We start from the raw sequence: 18,136 nt of genomic DNA on the forward strand, positions 1-18,136 counted from the left end.
AGCCAGCATGTGCAAATCCCTGAGCAGCAGTGTGCTGCAGTGCCGCTGGTGCGTTGACAACAGCTCCATCTCCTTTCTGTCAGGCCTCTGTGGAACCTTTGCGTTGCTCTCCTAATACCTTTCATTAGGACCAGCTGCTCAGTCCAGAGAAAATGGAGATGGTGCAGGTGTGCACTGAGAAGCACCTTAGCAACTTCACAAACGGCAAGTGTTGCCTTAGCACCCTCTAGCATCCCCTTAGTTACCTCCCTCTTTTAAGTCTGTTCCCAGACTTTTTGGTTTTTGTGTGGATCATTATGAAGGCTGAAGGCAGAAGTGGAGGCTGGAGCAAAGTCCATGCCATGCGATAACACCTTTTGTGCCAGGTCGAGTGGCTAGAAAGGGGCATCAGTGGAACTTCTCCAAACAATTTTGTGTGCAGGGCCAAGTGTGAGCGCTGACTGTATGCTAGTTTTTGGATTTTGTTTGAGATCAAAGGGGTCCTGTCCAGGCCCGGGGCGGACTAGATTTAAGTATTTTTCTTCTGCTTTTACTTGTATGAATCCACAGCTTCCCCAGACAGTATTCTTTTCAGCCAGCTCCAGAGCACATGAAGAATCTTGTGTATTTTATATGCCAAAGGGAGCCAAGCAATAAAATTGCTCTCTTATCTTTCAGCCAGTGGACAAGCGACAGGCTTTGGTTCGGCAAGCATCTGTTGTTAACATGGAAAACTTCAAAAGGCAATATGCTAGAAGGCGGTGGAAGGTACGACAGCGGGCCTTTAATCCTTCTCATGTAAGGCTTCCCAAGCCTGTTGGGATCAGAGGGCAAGAAAGAGCTTGAATGTAAAATTCTAGTACACAGTAGATAAATGAAATGTGTCTGGATGTGTCTGCACTGCATATGTGTGGTCAAATACTCATTCTTCCCTCTCTCCGTAGCTTTCTTACCGTATTGTCTCATTGTGCAACCACTTATCTCGTTCGCTGGTGAAAAAGGTCCTGATAGAAGATGAAAGTTTGGTAGGTACATTTCTCAAATGGGAAGAAGAGAAGTTCCAATTATACTGTGCAGTGATTTTTGCTGTCCTTGTATGTTTGCACAGCCCAACAGGGTGGTAATGGTTTAGAGTGGGAAACCAGATGGAACTGTGGCATCCCTAGTGTGTCTTTAATGCTGCTGTTAAGTTGTGTTACTGTGACAGAAATGTTGGGCAAGGAGAACTGGTGACTCTATAAACCCTTTAGGTGCTAGCCACGTCTGTTCTGTAAAGGAGCAGCATGGAGGCTGCAGGTTATGTTTGGATACCATAGCACTGAGGGTGCTGTCTGACTGAGAAATGAGCCATTGTGGAGAGAGCCTGCGCTGCTGCTGCTCTTGTGCCCAGCTGTCTGATGGAGGGTGGGGACCCCTGCGGTGCATGTGACCTTCTGGAATGAAACTCTGAGATTTCTGTTAGTTCTGCTTTTCTCAATAGATGATACACTAATAAGATTAGAATATCGTGTTTAGGAACATGGTATCTCATTTACGTGGCTGAAACATTGTGGCCCTTCTATTTCAGAGAAACTGTGAAAGTGACAGTGAGGATCTTCCACAAAGAAAAGCCACTCATCAGAGGAGAAGCAGCATATCTTAATGTAACGAGAATTCCACGAGCAGGAGACAGAGAAAACTTTCATCCTTGCTGAAAAAAGCAGTCCTGGCAGCAGACTTCGACTTCTGGTCTGAATTCCTGGTATGATGCTTCTCACTTCCCAAACTATACCAACAGCTGGATGATGTTACTAAATGCCTACTGAGCATTTTAGAAAACTGGCTATCCAGATTCCCAGGGAAATGCCACAGCACAAGCACTGTTTGGAGTTTTTCTACATGTTGAGCGTTTCAGTGATACTTCAATCAACTTGTGATACCAACTGCACTCAGGACGTAGGGTTTCTACTGATGTGCTTTTACTGCAGAATTCACATTCCGCGTAATGATTAAGACTGTGCATTATTATGCCAGTCAGGGAAACTGTTATTGAGTCTTAAGAAAAATTTTTAATACAACTTTTATATTTGTTAATAGCATAAATATTTGATGGCAGATATCTTGACAGATTTTGTTAGCTGTGTGCAGTACTCTGTTATTACTGTCACTGAAGATAAAATCATAGTGCCATTACATATCATAACCTTGATTTCATGAACCTAGCAATAAACAGTTCTGTACTGCAATAAGAATATGCTCTGGCCATTGTCTCTGGCTGAAGACTTAACTGCCATTGTCAATTTGAGTACAACTGATTGTGGCCACTGAGAGGATGAGATAGGCCAGGGCAATTTTTGGATGAAAAGGAGAAAAAATTCTGTAGTGACTTACATACACCCAAATACATTTTTACAGAATGATGGCAGGATGTTTCGCCAAAACAGAGCACTTAGAAACCCCAGGTATATGAATGGTCTTTATTAGACTTTATTATTGTTTTAATTTATTGTTGGCAAATTGGAGATTCATTAACACCTATTTGTATAGGTGCTGTTTACATGTAACCGAAACTGCAGACATCTGTGTTTTATTCAGGGGGTTGTATACAAAATTGAGGAAGTAAGCACTTTGATATTGATGTGACGTCTTTGTGCTAGGAAGTCGCATCATTTTAACTATATAGTTTCTAAGCCAGTATTGTTCAATTGGTACCAAAAAATGTGCATAGACTAGGTTATTTTTTAAATTGAATATATCAGTTGTTAGAAGTTTGTATTTATTTTGCCATTTAATAAATTAAAAATCAGAAAGCAAGGCTACTAGAAACAAGTACGGATTGACAAGGAAACTGGTTTTGTTTGGCTTTATGGTTGTCACTTCTAGGCTGAGGTTTTAGAGCTCAGGGTGTTGAAAATTAGTATCAGGTTAATATTGCCTGGCTTCCAGTTTCTAAGAAAGAAATAAAAACACACTGCTTTTATTTGTAGCTTTGTATCCTTGCTTAGGCAGAGACTAAAATGCAGTTGATGAGAAAGTATTTCTGTGAAAGGAAGGAAATGTGTAAGAAGCATTGGAGGAGAGAGGCAGAAAGTAGAATTTGAGGGAAGAAGCATAAAATGAAGGAGATAGGGGGGAAAAAAGCATTGGAGAGGAATGAGTATGAGGGGGATATGTAGGGAGCAGAGGGACTGGGAAGGTTGAAGGAAGGGAAGGTTGAAGGAAGGAAAAGAGAATGTGGCTATAGGAATTGTGGAAGCAGGAGAATTAATATTTTGGCAAATATGGCACTGCATTTTGATACTATTTATTTAATTTCCTTTCATTTCATGTCTTGTGCTGCCATAGCCTGTGACACGTGCCTGGTCAAGGGATAAGGAGCAGGGAATGGGCTTCTCTTCACATTCAGTTAAAAAATGTATTTCTGAGCTTTCTGTATAATTTTTGAGGCAGAATCCTCAAAAAGCTCTGTAATAATGTGTGTATTAAGAGGGAGCAGTAATGGGAAAAACTGTTGCTTTGGTGTCTGGAGGGAATCTTTCATAAATAGAACACTAAACATATATATTTGGATAAAAAGCTGCCCAGCTTACCCACCAAATTTTGCTTCCTGCTTGCCCTGTCCCATGCATTACTATTAGTTCATTCCCTGGGCTATGGAAAACCAAATAAACTCTGAGCCAGGGGTATTTTTCTGAATTCCAGGACTTTCAAAACACCTTCAGTTTCCAAATTAAGAGTTTGCAGGATGTGTACATAAATTGCACTTCTGAAAATTAAGCCCTGGTCAAAAGAGCTGTCAGGTTTTTGCATCAGAACTGTGCTCTCACAAAGATGAGGTCGTTCTTCATTTGTAAAATCCTAGCAACTACTGAGCAGGATGAGATGCAATAGAAAGGCAGACAGAGGAGTGCAAGGCAGTGTGGAGTTATAAGCTCCAGCTTACTCATTCTACATTAATAAAAGATGTAAGGTGGTGTGTGAACAAAGACATTGCAGGCAGCTCATAGCGTTTGGTCTTCAGTCATCTTTTTGCCCAGGTCAGCTAAGGACAGGAGTGCTGGCTTAGTCACGGAAGAGCAGCAGGGTTGGCCTTTCTCTGCGGCACTCAAGTGTTGCGTGGCTTCACGTGGCTCCCGAGTGCTGGGGCGTTCATTGCACAGAAACCACAGCGAGCAGCACTCGTGTCAAGCCAAACTATTCCCTGACTGTTCCAGATAGGAGCATGCTGTGAGTGTATATAATCTCTTGTTCTCAGGACTGATGTTTGTGATTTGTTAGGAAGTTTTACAGTGTTTTCCCACATGTGGTTGTCTGTATTTATCACCCTATCTATTCCACTGAGGTGGAAATTCAGCTCTGCTTCAGGGAGGTGTGTCTCATTAAACTCTTTACAGCACTGGAGGACACCACCTCAGTGCAGGCAGTTTCATTCTTTACCATTGGTGGTTTTTGAGGAACAACCTCAAGGTTCCTTTTAATAAGGAGAGGGGGAAAAAAAAAAAAGGCATGGAAGGGAGGGTGGTGGTGGGAGGGGAGATGTAGTACACTTCAGTGGAGCAGTTTATATCACAGAATTTACTTTGGTGGGGGAGAAAAAATCTATTTTCTGTGTATTATTTTTGAGCCGTATGGAACCTGGCATAAGTGAAGTGACAGTCTGAAAAAAGCAAGTATTTTTTATTAAAATAAGACTATTTTTGTTGCTGTTTTAGCGGTGACTCTTTAAATCTGTGTGCCTATATTTTTATTAAGAGAAATACTGATTTTTATGTGCCTGGAAATAGTACAGGCACAATAGTACGAAATATATTTGTTGTTCTGATTTGCTAATAAAAGGTTGCAAAGCAGGACGAGCGTCTTGTCTTTCTTTCTTTCTGTCTTCGCACGCGCATCGGTCGGAGCAGGTGAGCGGGGCCGGCGGCGGGGGCCCGCGGGGTCTGTGCGGGCCGGGCTGTCCCCGCTCGGCCCCGGGCAGGCGGAGGGGACGGTGCCCGCGGCGGGGCGGGGCGGGGCGGGGCCGCCCGGCGCACGGGGGCAGGGGGCGCTCTCGCTCCCCTGACGCTGCCCCGGCCGCGGGCGGAGGCGGGAGCTGCCCCCGCGGAGCAGGTAGGCGGGTTTGCCCCACCGGGTGCGGTAGGCCGCGGCCCTCCGCCCTCCCTGCGGCGGTGGGCGGCTGAGGGGAGAGCCGGGCGGTGGCGTGCGGTGGTTCCCTGCCGGGGCCGCGGGTCGGGGCTCGGAGCCGCAGCCGCAGGTTTCAGCCCTTGGGCCGTCGAGGAGAAAATGGAGGCGCTGCCGTGAGGGGCCGCCCTCGTGCCGGCGGCCGCGTGGGGCCAGCGGGGCAGGGCACGGGTCGGGCCGGCGGCACCGAGGCCCTCTGGAGCAGCCGACACCGTTATTCCCCTCACCTGTGGTGACAGCCCGCGGGCAGCTCCGGTTAGGGGTAAGGATGGGCTCCCGGAGAAAGCAGATCAAATGGCTTTTTCAGGGGGACCGTTGTGCTGCGTGGGACTGCGGAGTAGCCGGAGAGAGCTGTTAGCCCCGTGCTGAAGCAGGAGGGGAGGTGTGATGGACCGTGCTTCCTCTTCAGGACTGAGGTCCCTGCACCGCACCCCTGTGTCCCGCAGCCTTAGGGAGTGAGGTAAGCCTGTCTCCTGACCCCAGAAGCTCTGGGCACTATTTCTGGTGTTACCTCTAGTCTGTGCTGTCTTGAATCCCTTTAGTGTGCATCTGGTGACTTTTGTATTGTTCCTATCCACATTTGTATGTAGATCAGGGAAGCTGTATTTGGCAGGGAAAAAACAGGTATAGATTTAACAGTGTTCAGCTGAGAATTGAGGACTCAGAGGCATTTCTTTTACTTCTCTTCCATATGGGCACTGTGTGACCATTCTTCATATCTTTCACTTAAATGTCTACTCTGTCTTCACATATAAACCTCAAACTTTATCAGTGTCAGTGCTTGAGGGTAGGTAGCACGTGTGTTTCAGTGAGAGGAGTTAAAAGCAGTGGTGGGCCAGATCCACCTTGTTGTTGGGCAGAGATGGCAGGGCACCATCACCTGGAGGTGATCATGAGCCTGATGAAGTGATATTCCAGCTGGGGCAGGAGTCGTCAGGGGGCTTGTGGGGGATGGCTGGAGCTGTACTCCAGCTGGGGTGACCAGGTGTGCTGCCCGAGGCTCAGGGGCAGAAGTTTGGTCTGGAGACAGAGCTTGGGATGAGCTGAGAACATGAAGGTTTCAGACAGGCAAGAAGTTGAGGCCCTCATCAGTGTGACTTTACTGAGGAAAGAGTGGTTTGAGGAAAAGCCCAAGGGAGCCCTGGTGGGGTGGAGAATGGGCTTTGGCTGTGTGGCGCAATGGGAAGGAATGGCTGACCTGGTTGTGTGTCTGGGGTGGTGTTTGCCCGGGAAGCCTGTGACTGTGCCCTATGAGCAGCATACCCCGTGTCGGAAACATGAGGCTGTGGGGTTATTCTGAGGCCTGGTAGCATGGACCTTTGTCTCTACCTGCGGCTCTGCGTGCTGAAGACTTTGCTTCTCAGGTTTCTCACTGTGTCATTGCAGTTATAGTTTGCTGTTATTTTTGAGGAGTTAGGTGAAGAGACTGTCACTGAGCATTAGCTTTTTATAGCAGTTTGCTGCAACATGTGACCATCAGTCTCAGAGGTGTAACATTTTTCATATCCTACTTGGAACTGTGCTCAGTCACAGGCCTTTTTAGGGTGGGAGGTATCTGCTCAACAAAATCAAGTAAGAAAAATAGTGTCACATCAGTAGTTCCTAAAATACATTTATTTCTGAGGATGAGCCTCATGAGCTATATACGATGCTTTGTTAAAGATCATTGTTTGAGGTATCCTGTAGTAGTGTGTGAAAATTGTCTTAATACAACAACTATTTGGGAAAAAAGCGTTTAAGTAATTCAGCTGGCTTTTAAATCTTTTTGCTCTGACTACCTAAAATACGTTGTAATGTATTGGTATGAAATTTGAATTTCATGAGATTATTCTTTTAAAACATGGAAAAGCCTTTCTAAGATTTACCTTAGAGCCTCTCATTCAGTTGATAAGGGACAGAAAATACTAAATTTTTAGTCCTACTCATGTAATTCAAGTAAGAGAAAACAATGTAAGGATGGAGTTTTGGTCTTGGTGCTGAGTCTTGTCTCAGCTCCTGCTGGGCCTTTAAAAGCTGCAGCACGTAAAGCTAAGCCCTCAGAAGTCTGCAACAAGCGAAGTCTAATGTTGAAATGTGAATGGCTCAGAGTCCATCATGAAAAGTTGGGAATATGTAATGCTGTTCTCTCATCTAGAGTACTCCATTTCCCTGCATCTGCACCTGGATCAAAGCAAGAAGAAAGGCTTTTCTCAGTCAGGTGCAGGAGCGCTCTGTAAGCTAGTGGTAGTTAGAAGTCACCATTTGAAAATGCAGTGTCCCCTGCACAGCATGTATCTGTGCCTGTATTTATACTGTTACAAGTAAGGCAAATCAATGAATTAGGGACTCCATATCCTTTCTTGGTGTTTGGTTATTCTGCTGGGAAGAAATCCTACGTAGAACATCTGGAATACAAAGCAGACAGATGTGCAAGTGGAGTAGAAAGCCAGTTACTGGGGGTGGATCACTTACCAACTGTGGGCTGTCATGGGTCCAGAAGTAGACCCTGCTATTTAACAGATCTGCGACTGGGGCCTGGGGATGTGTTGTTACGTAAATGCTGGCCTGAATTTATTTATGATTAATTTTTTATTTTAAAGACTGAATTCATAGAGCTATTCCCTTTGACATGCGCAGTGTTGAAAGACAGATATTATACAGGAGAACATAGGATTTTCTGAAATTATTAAAGCAAAGTCACTAATTACATTGTAAGTGGGACCATGGTAAATGAAATGATTGATCAGTTAGCAGGGCGAGCTGTATAAAATGATTTTATATCTCTAGTTTTGGGCTTTCTAGAGCATGTAAGGCAATTTATGATTTTCTTGTTGAGTGTATCCTGGTGTTACTTATGGCGAAGTAAGAATAGTCAGGCACGTGGAGTTTACAAGTACCCTGACTTTTTGCCATAGTTGATAGCTTTTTTGTGATCACAGTCAGAGGAACCTGGGTAATGCTGCTTACAGGAGGGGGATCTTGTGTTTTACGTAATGTAGTTGCAGGGAGGTTGAACCAGATCTATCTTTCAGTTTTTGCTCTCTGGAGCAGTAACTGTGTGTTTCCTTCCTGTAGTTTCTCTTCCTAGTTAGCTAATACCTACGTTGCAGAACTGATTTCCTGGGTCTTGATGCTCAGAATCAGTTGATCTAACCTTCTTTTGCTTTGAAAGCTGAGGCCATTTAGCCTGCAGTGGTATGTGCTTTCAGTGCATTTTAAGCTAAAATACATGAACTGTTCTTGTGTGGCTTGTGTCTATCAGAGTTCTCACCTTTTCATAGCTGAGAGCCCTAATCCCTGGGGTAGAGAACAATGCTTACTCTCTTTGGTCTGAGCAAGCTCTGAGTCCCGTGTGCAGTAGAGAAGCAGCAACACCTCTTCGAGCTGTGTTGAACGAAAGACTTGGCCTTCCCCACAGGAGGAGGTTGGTGGCTGATTCTAGGGAACAGTTCAGGGCTGCCTCCAAACTGAGGGAGACGCTTTCCCACAGTCCAGTACAGCACTGAAGGAAAGGAGCCTTGAAGAAGAGTTAGTTTTCAGATATACTTTGTTTTTCTCAACCTCTCCTTGTGTCTTCCTGGGGTAATTCCACGTTGATCGCACCGCTTCTGGGAATGCCTAACTTCCGGTAATGTAGAGAGTATAGGTGCTTTCTGCCAGCTCCAGGTGGAGGGTGGGAGTCATAGTCCTACTAGATAATGACTGAAGGTCTTACCCAGCCCTAATCATCCCTCTGTTTTGTGGTGAAGCAGAGACTTGTAGCCAGTCTGAGTGCCATGCTACAGCCTGTTCTTTTTAATCATTGAACTTTGTTGCTAGGAGGGTTTGTCTTTGCCCTGTAGCAGAGGAGAGAATGAATGGGGGAGGAAGGAGTTTGCTTTCCCTTGTGCTTGCTGATTCTTGATATAAACTGTTAATGTAAAAGTGATCTGAGAGCTTCAGTTGACAGCTACTGCCAGATAGCCTCATTTCAGTCTGGAGCTCCCTTAGGAAAGTGTTGTCAGCTAGAATCCTCTTTTAATCTTTGCTTTTTCTCTTTGGCTAGTAAGTGTGACCTTCTTTACCAGTTTCAGCATTTGAAGGATGGGGGGAGGTGCGGTTAGTAATTTATCGTTATCCTGTTAAGATCCATTAAGAATTATGGAAATTTTTTTCTGTTGTGTAGAATGATTTGAAATGTATAACAAGGTGCTGAAAAACAGGTTGAAAAGCTTTTTTTTTTTTTTTTTTAAAAAAATGCTGAAAAGCATTTAGTGTCTTTCAGGAATGATACCCCCAGCTGTTTAGCTTATCCTGGTGTAGTAGGTCACTGCACTTAGTACCTAAGATATTCTAGTTCAAAATTACACCTTCACCTTGAACCACACTACAGGGACTGCAAGACTGTTCTTAAGTGTCTGTGCAAGACTATTCTTAAGTGTCTGTTTCATGGGTTTTTAATGCACTTCAGAGGGCAGGCAGTTTGTTGGATATGCTAATTAATTAACTGTAGAATTGCACCATGGGTTTTGAACATTAGCACATCTCAAAAGTTGCTGTTTTTGTTTAGTGGGAGAGTTTTCACAGCCTCCCAAACATGGATGGGATGCACCTGAGGTGTCACAGTCTCCATGCCATAGCACAGACTAAGGCCTGGAGATAGCTTTGTCAACAAGATCCATATGTTCATAAGGAAAATCTGCCAGCTTACACTTTTCCTAAAGTAGTGTGGAAAGAAGTGATGTGGCTTTCATGCAAAGGAAAAGTTTTGTTTTGCAGTGTAAGAGCCAAGGAGACAGAAAATGCAAGTTCAGTGGATATGTTCTACTTAAGAATGTATCACTACAGGATGGTTTGGGGCAGATGGGGCAGGGGAGGCTGGGCCTGAGTCGCTTGAGAAACAGCAGAGACCTTCTGTAAGAATATGTGAAAGGGAAAGACCTCTGAACAAAATCTGTAGGAATGAAGTTAAACATGCTAGTACACTTCTCTAAAATATCAAGCATGGAGTATGTTTTCAAGACCACGTGAGTTTGTTTCTTACTGTCTTGCTTTTGAAGTTCTTGCTCTCTTCTTCCCACAGGAGCTTTCTTGCCTTGTTCTCCCACCCCAAACTGTACTTCCACTCAGATTTTTCATTTCAAGGAGCACTGGCTATTTATTTCTTTAAAAAGTCACACTGGGAGAATTGCAGATGTTTGTTGTCTTTATTTTGAAAATCCTTTTAAGAGGCTACAGACTGTTAAAAATGTGACTGAGAATTTTTTTCCATTAATGATGATGAATGTAATGTTTATTCTGCTTAATGGCTTTGGCTACACTGAGCGAAGCAAATCCTAATGGACGGGTTCGCTTTTGAGAAGTTCAGGTCACAGAAAGTTACATGGGCCAAAGAAACATGTGGGATAATACAGGCTGTTTCACTAGTGGATGCCATGCCTAGCCTGCCTGTCAGTTTAGAACTGTCTGTGCAAATAATTTATGTCCTGTATTAAAGGTAGGCCAAGCAGGGTGTCCTCACACCACTGAATCTATTTGCTGCTAGAAAACTCTCCTAATAAAAAAAGAGGGCAATAAAAGTCTCTTCTGACAACTCCAACCTGAAATAAAAACAAAACAACACCTGAATGTGACAAAAATGGCAATGCCGCCTTCAAGTCTGGGACATGACTTTCAGTGCCTTTGGGAGAAGCAGTGCATGCTCTTCGTGACCAAATCTGCACTGGAAGTCTGTCATACCTCAGCTTCAAGCAATTTGTGTAATTACCATTAATTAAAATACTTAATGACCTGCTGTGATCTGAAGTGTCTGTCTCTCCCTTTGTCACTTGTTACTGCTCATGTACAAGGGGATGCTTGATCTTTAATGAACTTTGCAGTGCATGATCTTCAGAAACTTTGAAAGACCCTGGGCGGAACATTGTTCATTTGGGAGACGCAGATCAGCAGTCCAGCCCCAGCAGTGAAGACGACTGACCTGTCCTTGGTAGTGTTTTTGCTGACATTGGAGCTTCTTGGAAAACATGCTTAAAATCAGAGGGCTGAGTTCTGGGGGTTGCTGAGGGTTGGTTGGGAGTTGCTGTATGTATCTCAGTTAAGTGGTTCATTGCATACAGCTGAAGCAATTATGACTTTGATTTCAGTGGTGCTCGTTAGGGAGGCAGCTACATAGCTTCAGGGTAGTATTTATCTGCAAGTGGCAAATAGATACTCTTCTCTGCCTAAGGTGAATGTAATGGTTTCTTCTCCTCCTGTTGCCACTTGTGCAAAACGTAGCCTGGAAGTAACACACTGAGTGAGAAAACTCTTACCACTCCGAATGGCACTGTCCTCTGACAGGAGGCCCCCAGCTGTGGGGCTTTCAGTTCAACCAGATGACAGGACTGACTGAGGGAATCCTTCAGGCTCCGGAGGGTGGCTAAAGGCAGATACTTGCTGAACAGTCTCCAGCAGGGTTTGGGCTGTGTTCCTGACTCTGCAAGTGCAGAGAAAGCTGCACCCAGACGTCAGGGAACATCCGTGAAAAGAATTAGATTCAATTCCACTCCCTAGGGAATGAATTGGTGAAAAACCCTCCTCTGAGGCTGCGGCAAACAAACTTTCCTCAAGAAAAAGTTGTGTTATGTGGGACTAAAAAGCACCTCCCAAACCAGGTAGTCTAATATCTTTGTTCATGTCTCCTATTTGAGCATAAAACAAGCTTAGTGCGGCTCTCCTGGAAAGCTGATAGAACACATGGCCCTAAATGACTGTAAATCAATCTGATTCCATTTCATTCCGCTGCTCATGAGTAATACAGATGGTACCAACTCAAGTAAATACATCTTGCGTGGCAACACTTGTCATGCTATGTGTTATACCTGTGCTAAGACCTGATAGTGGATTGTGAGGGGTGCTTTCCCTATTGAATCTCAGCACCCAAATTTAAGACTGATAAAGCAGTTAACAAATTTTTAATTTTGTTATTTTTGTTGGGGAGTTTAATTAAGCAATTTTATAGTAAGTATTATTAAGATGTAGTATCAGTGTCTTTCTCAGACTACTTTGAAACTAATTAAGCCTACCCAAGATGATGTGCAGTAATTAAGAAAAATATATCTAGGCTTGGGGCCATAACACACCAAATGACAGAAGATACGCCGTATATAGTCATTCTGGGACTGTGCTGAGGAAAGAGCACCTGATCAAAGTAAGTTAAGATTGACAAAAATAACTGCTTTCTATAGTAAACACTCTCTACAGTAAAACTCAGGTTCAGGGAAGGCAGGCACTCTGATGTGACTGTATTCAGTATTCTGGTCGTGGATAGGGAGTTGTTTCTGACTTGACAGGTACATGAGAATCAGGAGTGATTTACAGGTTTAAATGCAGTTTCTTATAAAAGGTGATGAGTGTGGTCATGTAGGAATAGTCTCTCACTAAGTGAGTAGTGGTAATGAAAAAAATATTGGTGTGCTAACAAAAAAAATCTGTCTTTCATTAGAAAATAAGCCTGGATCTCAAAGCCTTTGACTGTAAAAAACCAACAAACCGAGTTTGATATTGGGATGTGGTAAGGCCACATGATTGTGAAACCCTCTTTAGAAATAGACTATGAATTTCACTTTTAGAAAGCCTATTCTAGTAGTTTCTTAGGTAGTGAAAAGGCTTAGCTTCTGATGTGATAAAATTATAAACTTGGGAGATTCTGCATTCTTTACAATTGTTTTCTCTGACCTTAGAAACACTAAACAGGACTGTAAAGCCACAAGCCAAGACAGTTGAGGTAATTCTGATGTGAATGCTGGCCAGCCAGCATGATGGGAATGTGTCTTTGATATGTCTGAATTTGAATGGGCTTTCAGCTTGTTTATTTTGGCCTTTTGGGGTTTTTTTTTTGGTTTTGGGTTCTTGGGTTTTTTGGGTTTTTTTTCCTGATAAGTGTAGATAATGCTAGAATTAACAGCATGGTACAAAGCAGAAAACCTATAGGTGGTTAACTGTACAGCTGAAATCAATGTCCTAGCTTTATGTTGCTGGTGTTGTTTTGTTTTAGGTTTTGTCATTTTTTTCCTATCTCCAAGTGTTGCCTACAGTATACTTTGTGTCACTTACAGATGAGGGGATGCCAAGTATTTTCTGGAACTTGTGTTCATACAACAAATGTTAGCAAATAAATAGAGGATTAACTTTTGACTACCACATACATCTTGACACAGTTGCTTTCTTTGTGCAAAATGGGAATAAGTGCTTCTAGACTAGAGTTCTCTCTTTGTGCTGATAGTGTTTTCCAGCCTTGCAGCACACATTTCACACGTTTTTAAAGATTGAATAAGAATTAAGTCAGTGGGAAATTAAGTCTGCTACAGATCAGCATATAGAAGAAGGATAATGGTCTGACGCAGACTTATTAAAAGGTTGTTATCAGAGGCTTCATATTAGTACAACTCAGTGTATTTGGATACGGTAATAATCTTCAGCTGTAAGATGAGTGTGGTGTGCTCACACTTGTAATGCGTGACAAAAAAGTGTGGTTTAGCCTTATATTGTGCACAATATTAGAAAAGGTCTTCATTGTGAATTGGTCATGCATATCACCAGTGAGTTCTAATTTCCTCAGGGTGTCTGGTTGAGAATGTTTTTATTTGGGACGCTTGTTTCTGAATTCTTAAAATAATTTGTACTGTAGTTGTTGCTAACATTAGAAGAAACTTTTCTAAAATTTCAAGCTGTTTATCTGTATGGGAACCAAAATGTGTTAGTTGCTGAGTTTGAAGGAAAAAAATAGTGAAAATAAGATTAGGAGCAATTAGGAGTCTCGTACTGTGTATGCACACACGCTTATTTTGTTACAGTAAATGTTAAGTGACCTGTTTCTCAAGTGTGACATTGGATTCATGCTTCTGCATGGTCTCTGGACAAAACATATATTCAACTTGCTCTAATTCTTCAGAATATAGAGTAAAACTTCTCAGAAGAAATGGAAACTCTGTTTTGAAATTGAGCAAAATGAACTTCCAGCATTCCTATGGGAAGCTTAGAATCAGTTGAAAAGCCAGTTTTCCATATTGAATCAACATTAATGTTCATTTAATAATGTTCATTTAAGATGTTTTATTTGGTAACAAAGGAAAACTAAGATTGTTTAAATGCTTTTTCAAGCAGGTGGTTTTTTTTCCCCTGGTCTTTTATGCATTTTTGTGTTTGTAGCAGCTTTGCTTATCAACTCCCTAGAGAACCAGGGAACGAAAGATTACATAGAAGTTTACTAAAAAAAGTTTATGAAAACCCCAAATTTGCAAAAATTAGAAAATTATTAAAAGTTAGAAAATATTATGTAACTTTCAAATAAATTTTTGTTATGCAGCTGCTTTTTAATCAAGCTTCCATAATGTTTATGTCTAATGAACCAATCCTGTACTTAATAGCTATGTACAATTATTGCCAGCCAAAAGAAATGTAGTGTTAATGTCTTAGTATTGTTCTAACTGCATGAAGTAAAGATTTTCTTTCCTTACCAAGTTTTCTTTCTAAATGACTACTAGAACTTTCATATGCCCTGTTCCTTAAACTCTTCTTAGGCACCACAGACCAGGTGTGTGGTTTGCACCTGATCACATGCTTATTTTTAAGTACCTTGGAAGTAACACACCATTTACTTCTGATTTTCATTCAGTAAAATGTAAATAGGACTGTGATTTTAAGGGCGGTTACGTTTACGTCAGAGTGAGTATGTGTACAGCTACAAAATGTTAGTCAAGATTTCTTTTGATCCAAATGCTAAAGATCAGTGGAACAGAGACACAACATAATTAAAATTTGTCTGGTCTTCCGATGTCTTAGCTAATTAAAACATGAAAGAACCTAGCAAACTTGTTATTCTATTTAAAATCTCATACCATGACTGTAACCATGGTATCTGAGCACCTTCTAGTCATGGACAGCTTTCACAATGGTGTGAAATATCCTCTAGGGATTAGCAAGAAACTGATAAACTTGACTTTTTTTTGTCACCTAGGTTTTTGCTCAGAAAAATCACTAATGTTCATGAAAAGACTTACATTCATGCTTATTTTTAAATATAGGCTTAAAATCTTCTTAACTTCTTACTGAACTGTAACTTTAGGAGAAGAAGTTAAGCAACTGATCACTTCGTAGCCAAGATACAGAATTCACTGCTATGGGAAGCTGCTGGTACTTTGCTAGGTGTTATTTTTGTTCTCTGATTCAGTATCCTGAAATACTAAGTGACATTGTGTGTTTGGAGGTGCCCCATCTTGGAAACAATATGAAGCCGCTGTCCAGAAGCCCTATAGCTATTTTGTAAGGGTAGCTGTTGGCTGGGGTAGGCTGGCCAGTTTCCCATTTCAGTAATTGCTTTTGGCATGCCTGAGATGTGCCCTGCTGCTTCAATGGGATGCAATGTCTGTCTCTTGTTTCCTGCCCTATATTGTCCTGTAGTCATGCTCCCATGTCATGTTTGTATGTGAAACTATTGTGCAGCACAGCCTGATTCTTCATGCTGTAAAACCATCATATTCGGATAGAGAAAAACATTCAGAACTGAATTAAAAGCCTGACCTTGAGCTCTCTGAAGGATGGGATCATGCACCTATTCCAGATGCTCTTCTAATGGCTCTCTGACCTATGCTGTTCTGTCTCTCCGTTAAGATCTAAGCATCCCTGGCCTTCTTTGAAAAGCCTGAAAATCCTTCTCAGCAGCCTCCTTCAAGGGAAGAGCCCCTGCCAGTGCTCTGTCTGTTGCTGTAGACTATCTGTCTTGCCTCAGTTTAGGCATGGCTGTTGATCCTGGGGCATGTTAGAGCAGCTAGGAATGGAATGAGCACTGCTTGGAAGCTTCTAATGCCCCACATCCATGCCTGGAAAGATGGACAGGCAGGTACCATCTCTCCTGCCCTCCCTGTTATTTCACTGTTGTTTCGCCTTACCGTCTCCCTGTTCCATGTGCGTGATGCCCTAATCTGTTCTACAGTGCTCAACTCCGGTACAGCTTCATCCCAGTAATTCCCTAGTAGGGGATGGGACCATAAAATAAACCCAAAGGGCTGTGTGAGTGCAAGGGTATGTCCTGGCAGAGGGGAGCTAGAGAGCAGCACTAGCAGTCCCCATTGTGTCACAGTGTTTCTGCCCCAAGACTTACTAGTAATGGAAAACCAGTAATCAGATAAAACTCTGGGTTGAAGTATTGTCCTGGTTTTGGCTGGGATAGAGGTAACTTTTTTCCCCCCTTCTTAGTAGTAGCTAGAATAGTGCTGTGTTTTGGATTCAGTATGGGATTGATATGAGAAGAATGTTGATAATGTACTGATGTTTTTAGTTGCTGAGAAATCAAGGACTTTTCAACTCCTTGTGTCCTGCCAGTGTGCAGGTACACAAGAAGCTGGGAGGGAGCACAGCCAAAACAACGGACCCAAATTGGCCAGTGGAATATTCCATATCTTTTAATGTCATGCTCAGGATATAGATAAGGTGGATGGGGAAGCTCCACTCAGGTTTTTGGGATGGTGGTTTCAGGATTCTCTCTTCTCTGGGATCACTAGCCAGGAATGGGCTGGGGATTGGTCAGCAGCTGGTGAGCAATCACACTGTGCATTACACGTTTGTATTTTCTATTATTGCTATTATTATTATCATTGTTGTTTTAATTTTATTTTATTTCTGTGATTAAATTGTTTTTATCTCAACCTGTGAGTGTCCTTACCCTTACCTCTCCAACTTTCTCCCCCGTTCCTTGGGGGTGGGGGAGGGTGAGCGAGTGGCTGGATGGTGTTTGGCTGCTGGTCGGGTTTAAACCATGATAAGTATGTATTGTCAGGGAACTGCTTCTTTGCCCAGGCCACTGTGACTATACTTCTGTCTAAGACAGGCATGGTGTAGGTGATCATTATTTATTTCACTATTCATGCCAGAGTATTTATAAAAATTGGTCAGTGTTAAAGGATTGTGGGTTACGTGCTTCCTTTGAAATCTGGAGGCGAGAATGTTTCTTCAGGCTACCATCTCTTTCAAGTTACATTCTCCCTTTTTATTAATGCTTTAAAGTCATAGATGGAAATTTTTGTGAGGCAGCGGCTGTAGACTTGTGTTCTGTTACTGTGCAGTCATGTCTGCAGTGATGGTGCTCCTCAAATCTAGCAGCAGTGTAAGAATAGTCTGAGCTGGATTTTCCTCTGTTGGTGACAGCATTCTCAATCCTCATGTCCCAAGTCATCTTGCTGGAAAACTGCTGCTGCAAATACTACTTCTGAATTACCTTCCTGTAGTGTTGATTGTTAGTTTTCACGGTAGCATTTCAGCTTTTGTCTCAAGGAGGACACCCTTACGTGAAGTGTGCAAACATGATTGAAAGTGTTGTCCATGTTGCTTTAACTGCCTTGCTGCTTTCAGGTAGTTGGATCATGACTGTTGCATCCCTTATAAACTGTGACCAACTTAAATGACTACTTTTTTATTATTTTCAGTCATGAACTTTACAAATCATTTTTCCAGCAGTACGTAAGCAATAACATTATTTTATATTGTTTTATTCAACTGCTGCATGAAAAGGTGACATCAGTTTTGGTTCTAATTCTTTTGGTCCTTGGTGTATGCTTCTTAAGACACCTGTTACATAGAAGATAGAGCTAAGGACATTTCTTGAAGTGGCATCTCCAAGTGTTAAAATAGATTTCTCTCTGTTCTGTACAGTTATACGTCCTACAGGAGGCTTGTGAATGATGGTGGGCAGGTTATTATACTTCAGGCATTGAAAATACTGCAGGCAACATACCAAGCTAACTCATTCCTGTGCTTCCCTCATCTTCTCTTTTATACCCGCTTGATGGTGGAGCCTCTCCTCTGCTTGAGGCTAACATTAACTAGCATGGAATTGGGACACGTTGCATTTTCAAGCGGCTGGATCACACAGTGTTCCACTAGACTTCCTCCATGCCAGGCCTAAACAACAGTGGAAGGCAGTGGCTGCCAGACCGATCATATTGTGTATACTGAGCGGGGGCCAACTGGAATAAAGTGTATTTGCAGGCTGGCTGGCCTTGCAGCG

At 42.7% G+C, this 18,136-nt stretch overlaps 2 protein-coding genes across 2 annotated transcripts in view; both read left to right on the forward strand.

Moving 5' to 3' along the window:
- DAPK2 (death associated protein kinase 2) overlaps positions 1-4,808 on the forward strand; it is a 47,796-nt gene extending 42,988 nt beyond the window's left edge. The window contains exons 10-12 of the mRNA XM_074837735.1: positions 658-747; positions 924-1,004; positions 1,547-4,808. Coding sequence (XP_074693836.1) covers positions 658-747; positions 924-1,004; positions 1,547-1,621 — 246 coding nt within the window. The 3' untranslated portion in view covers positions 1,622-4,808. The remainder of the gene's footprint in view (positions 1-657; positions 748-923; positions 1,005-1,546) is intronic.
- A 671-nt stretch (positions 4,809-5,479) lies between these two features.
- HERC1 (HECT and RLD domain containing E3 ubiquitin protein ligase family member 1) overlaps positions 5,480-18,136 on the forward strand; it is a 136,336-nt gene continuing 123,679 nt past the window's right edge. The window contains exon 1 of the mRNA XM_074837965.1: positions 5,480-5,596. The gene's annotated coding sequence lies outside the window, so the exon portion shown is untranslated. The remainder of the gene's footprint in view (positions 5,597-18,136) is intronic.

The sequence above is a fragment of the Strix aluco genome, chromosome 12 (genome assembly GCF_031877795.1).
Source record: "Strix aluco isolate bStrAlu1 chromosome 12, bStrAlu1.hap1, whole genome shotgun sequence".
NCBI classification, from domain to species: Eukaryota; Metazoa; Chordata; class Aves; order Strigiformes; family Strigidae; genus Strix; species Strix aluco.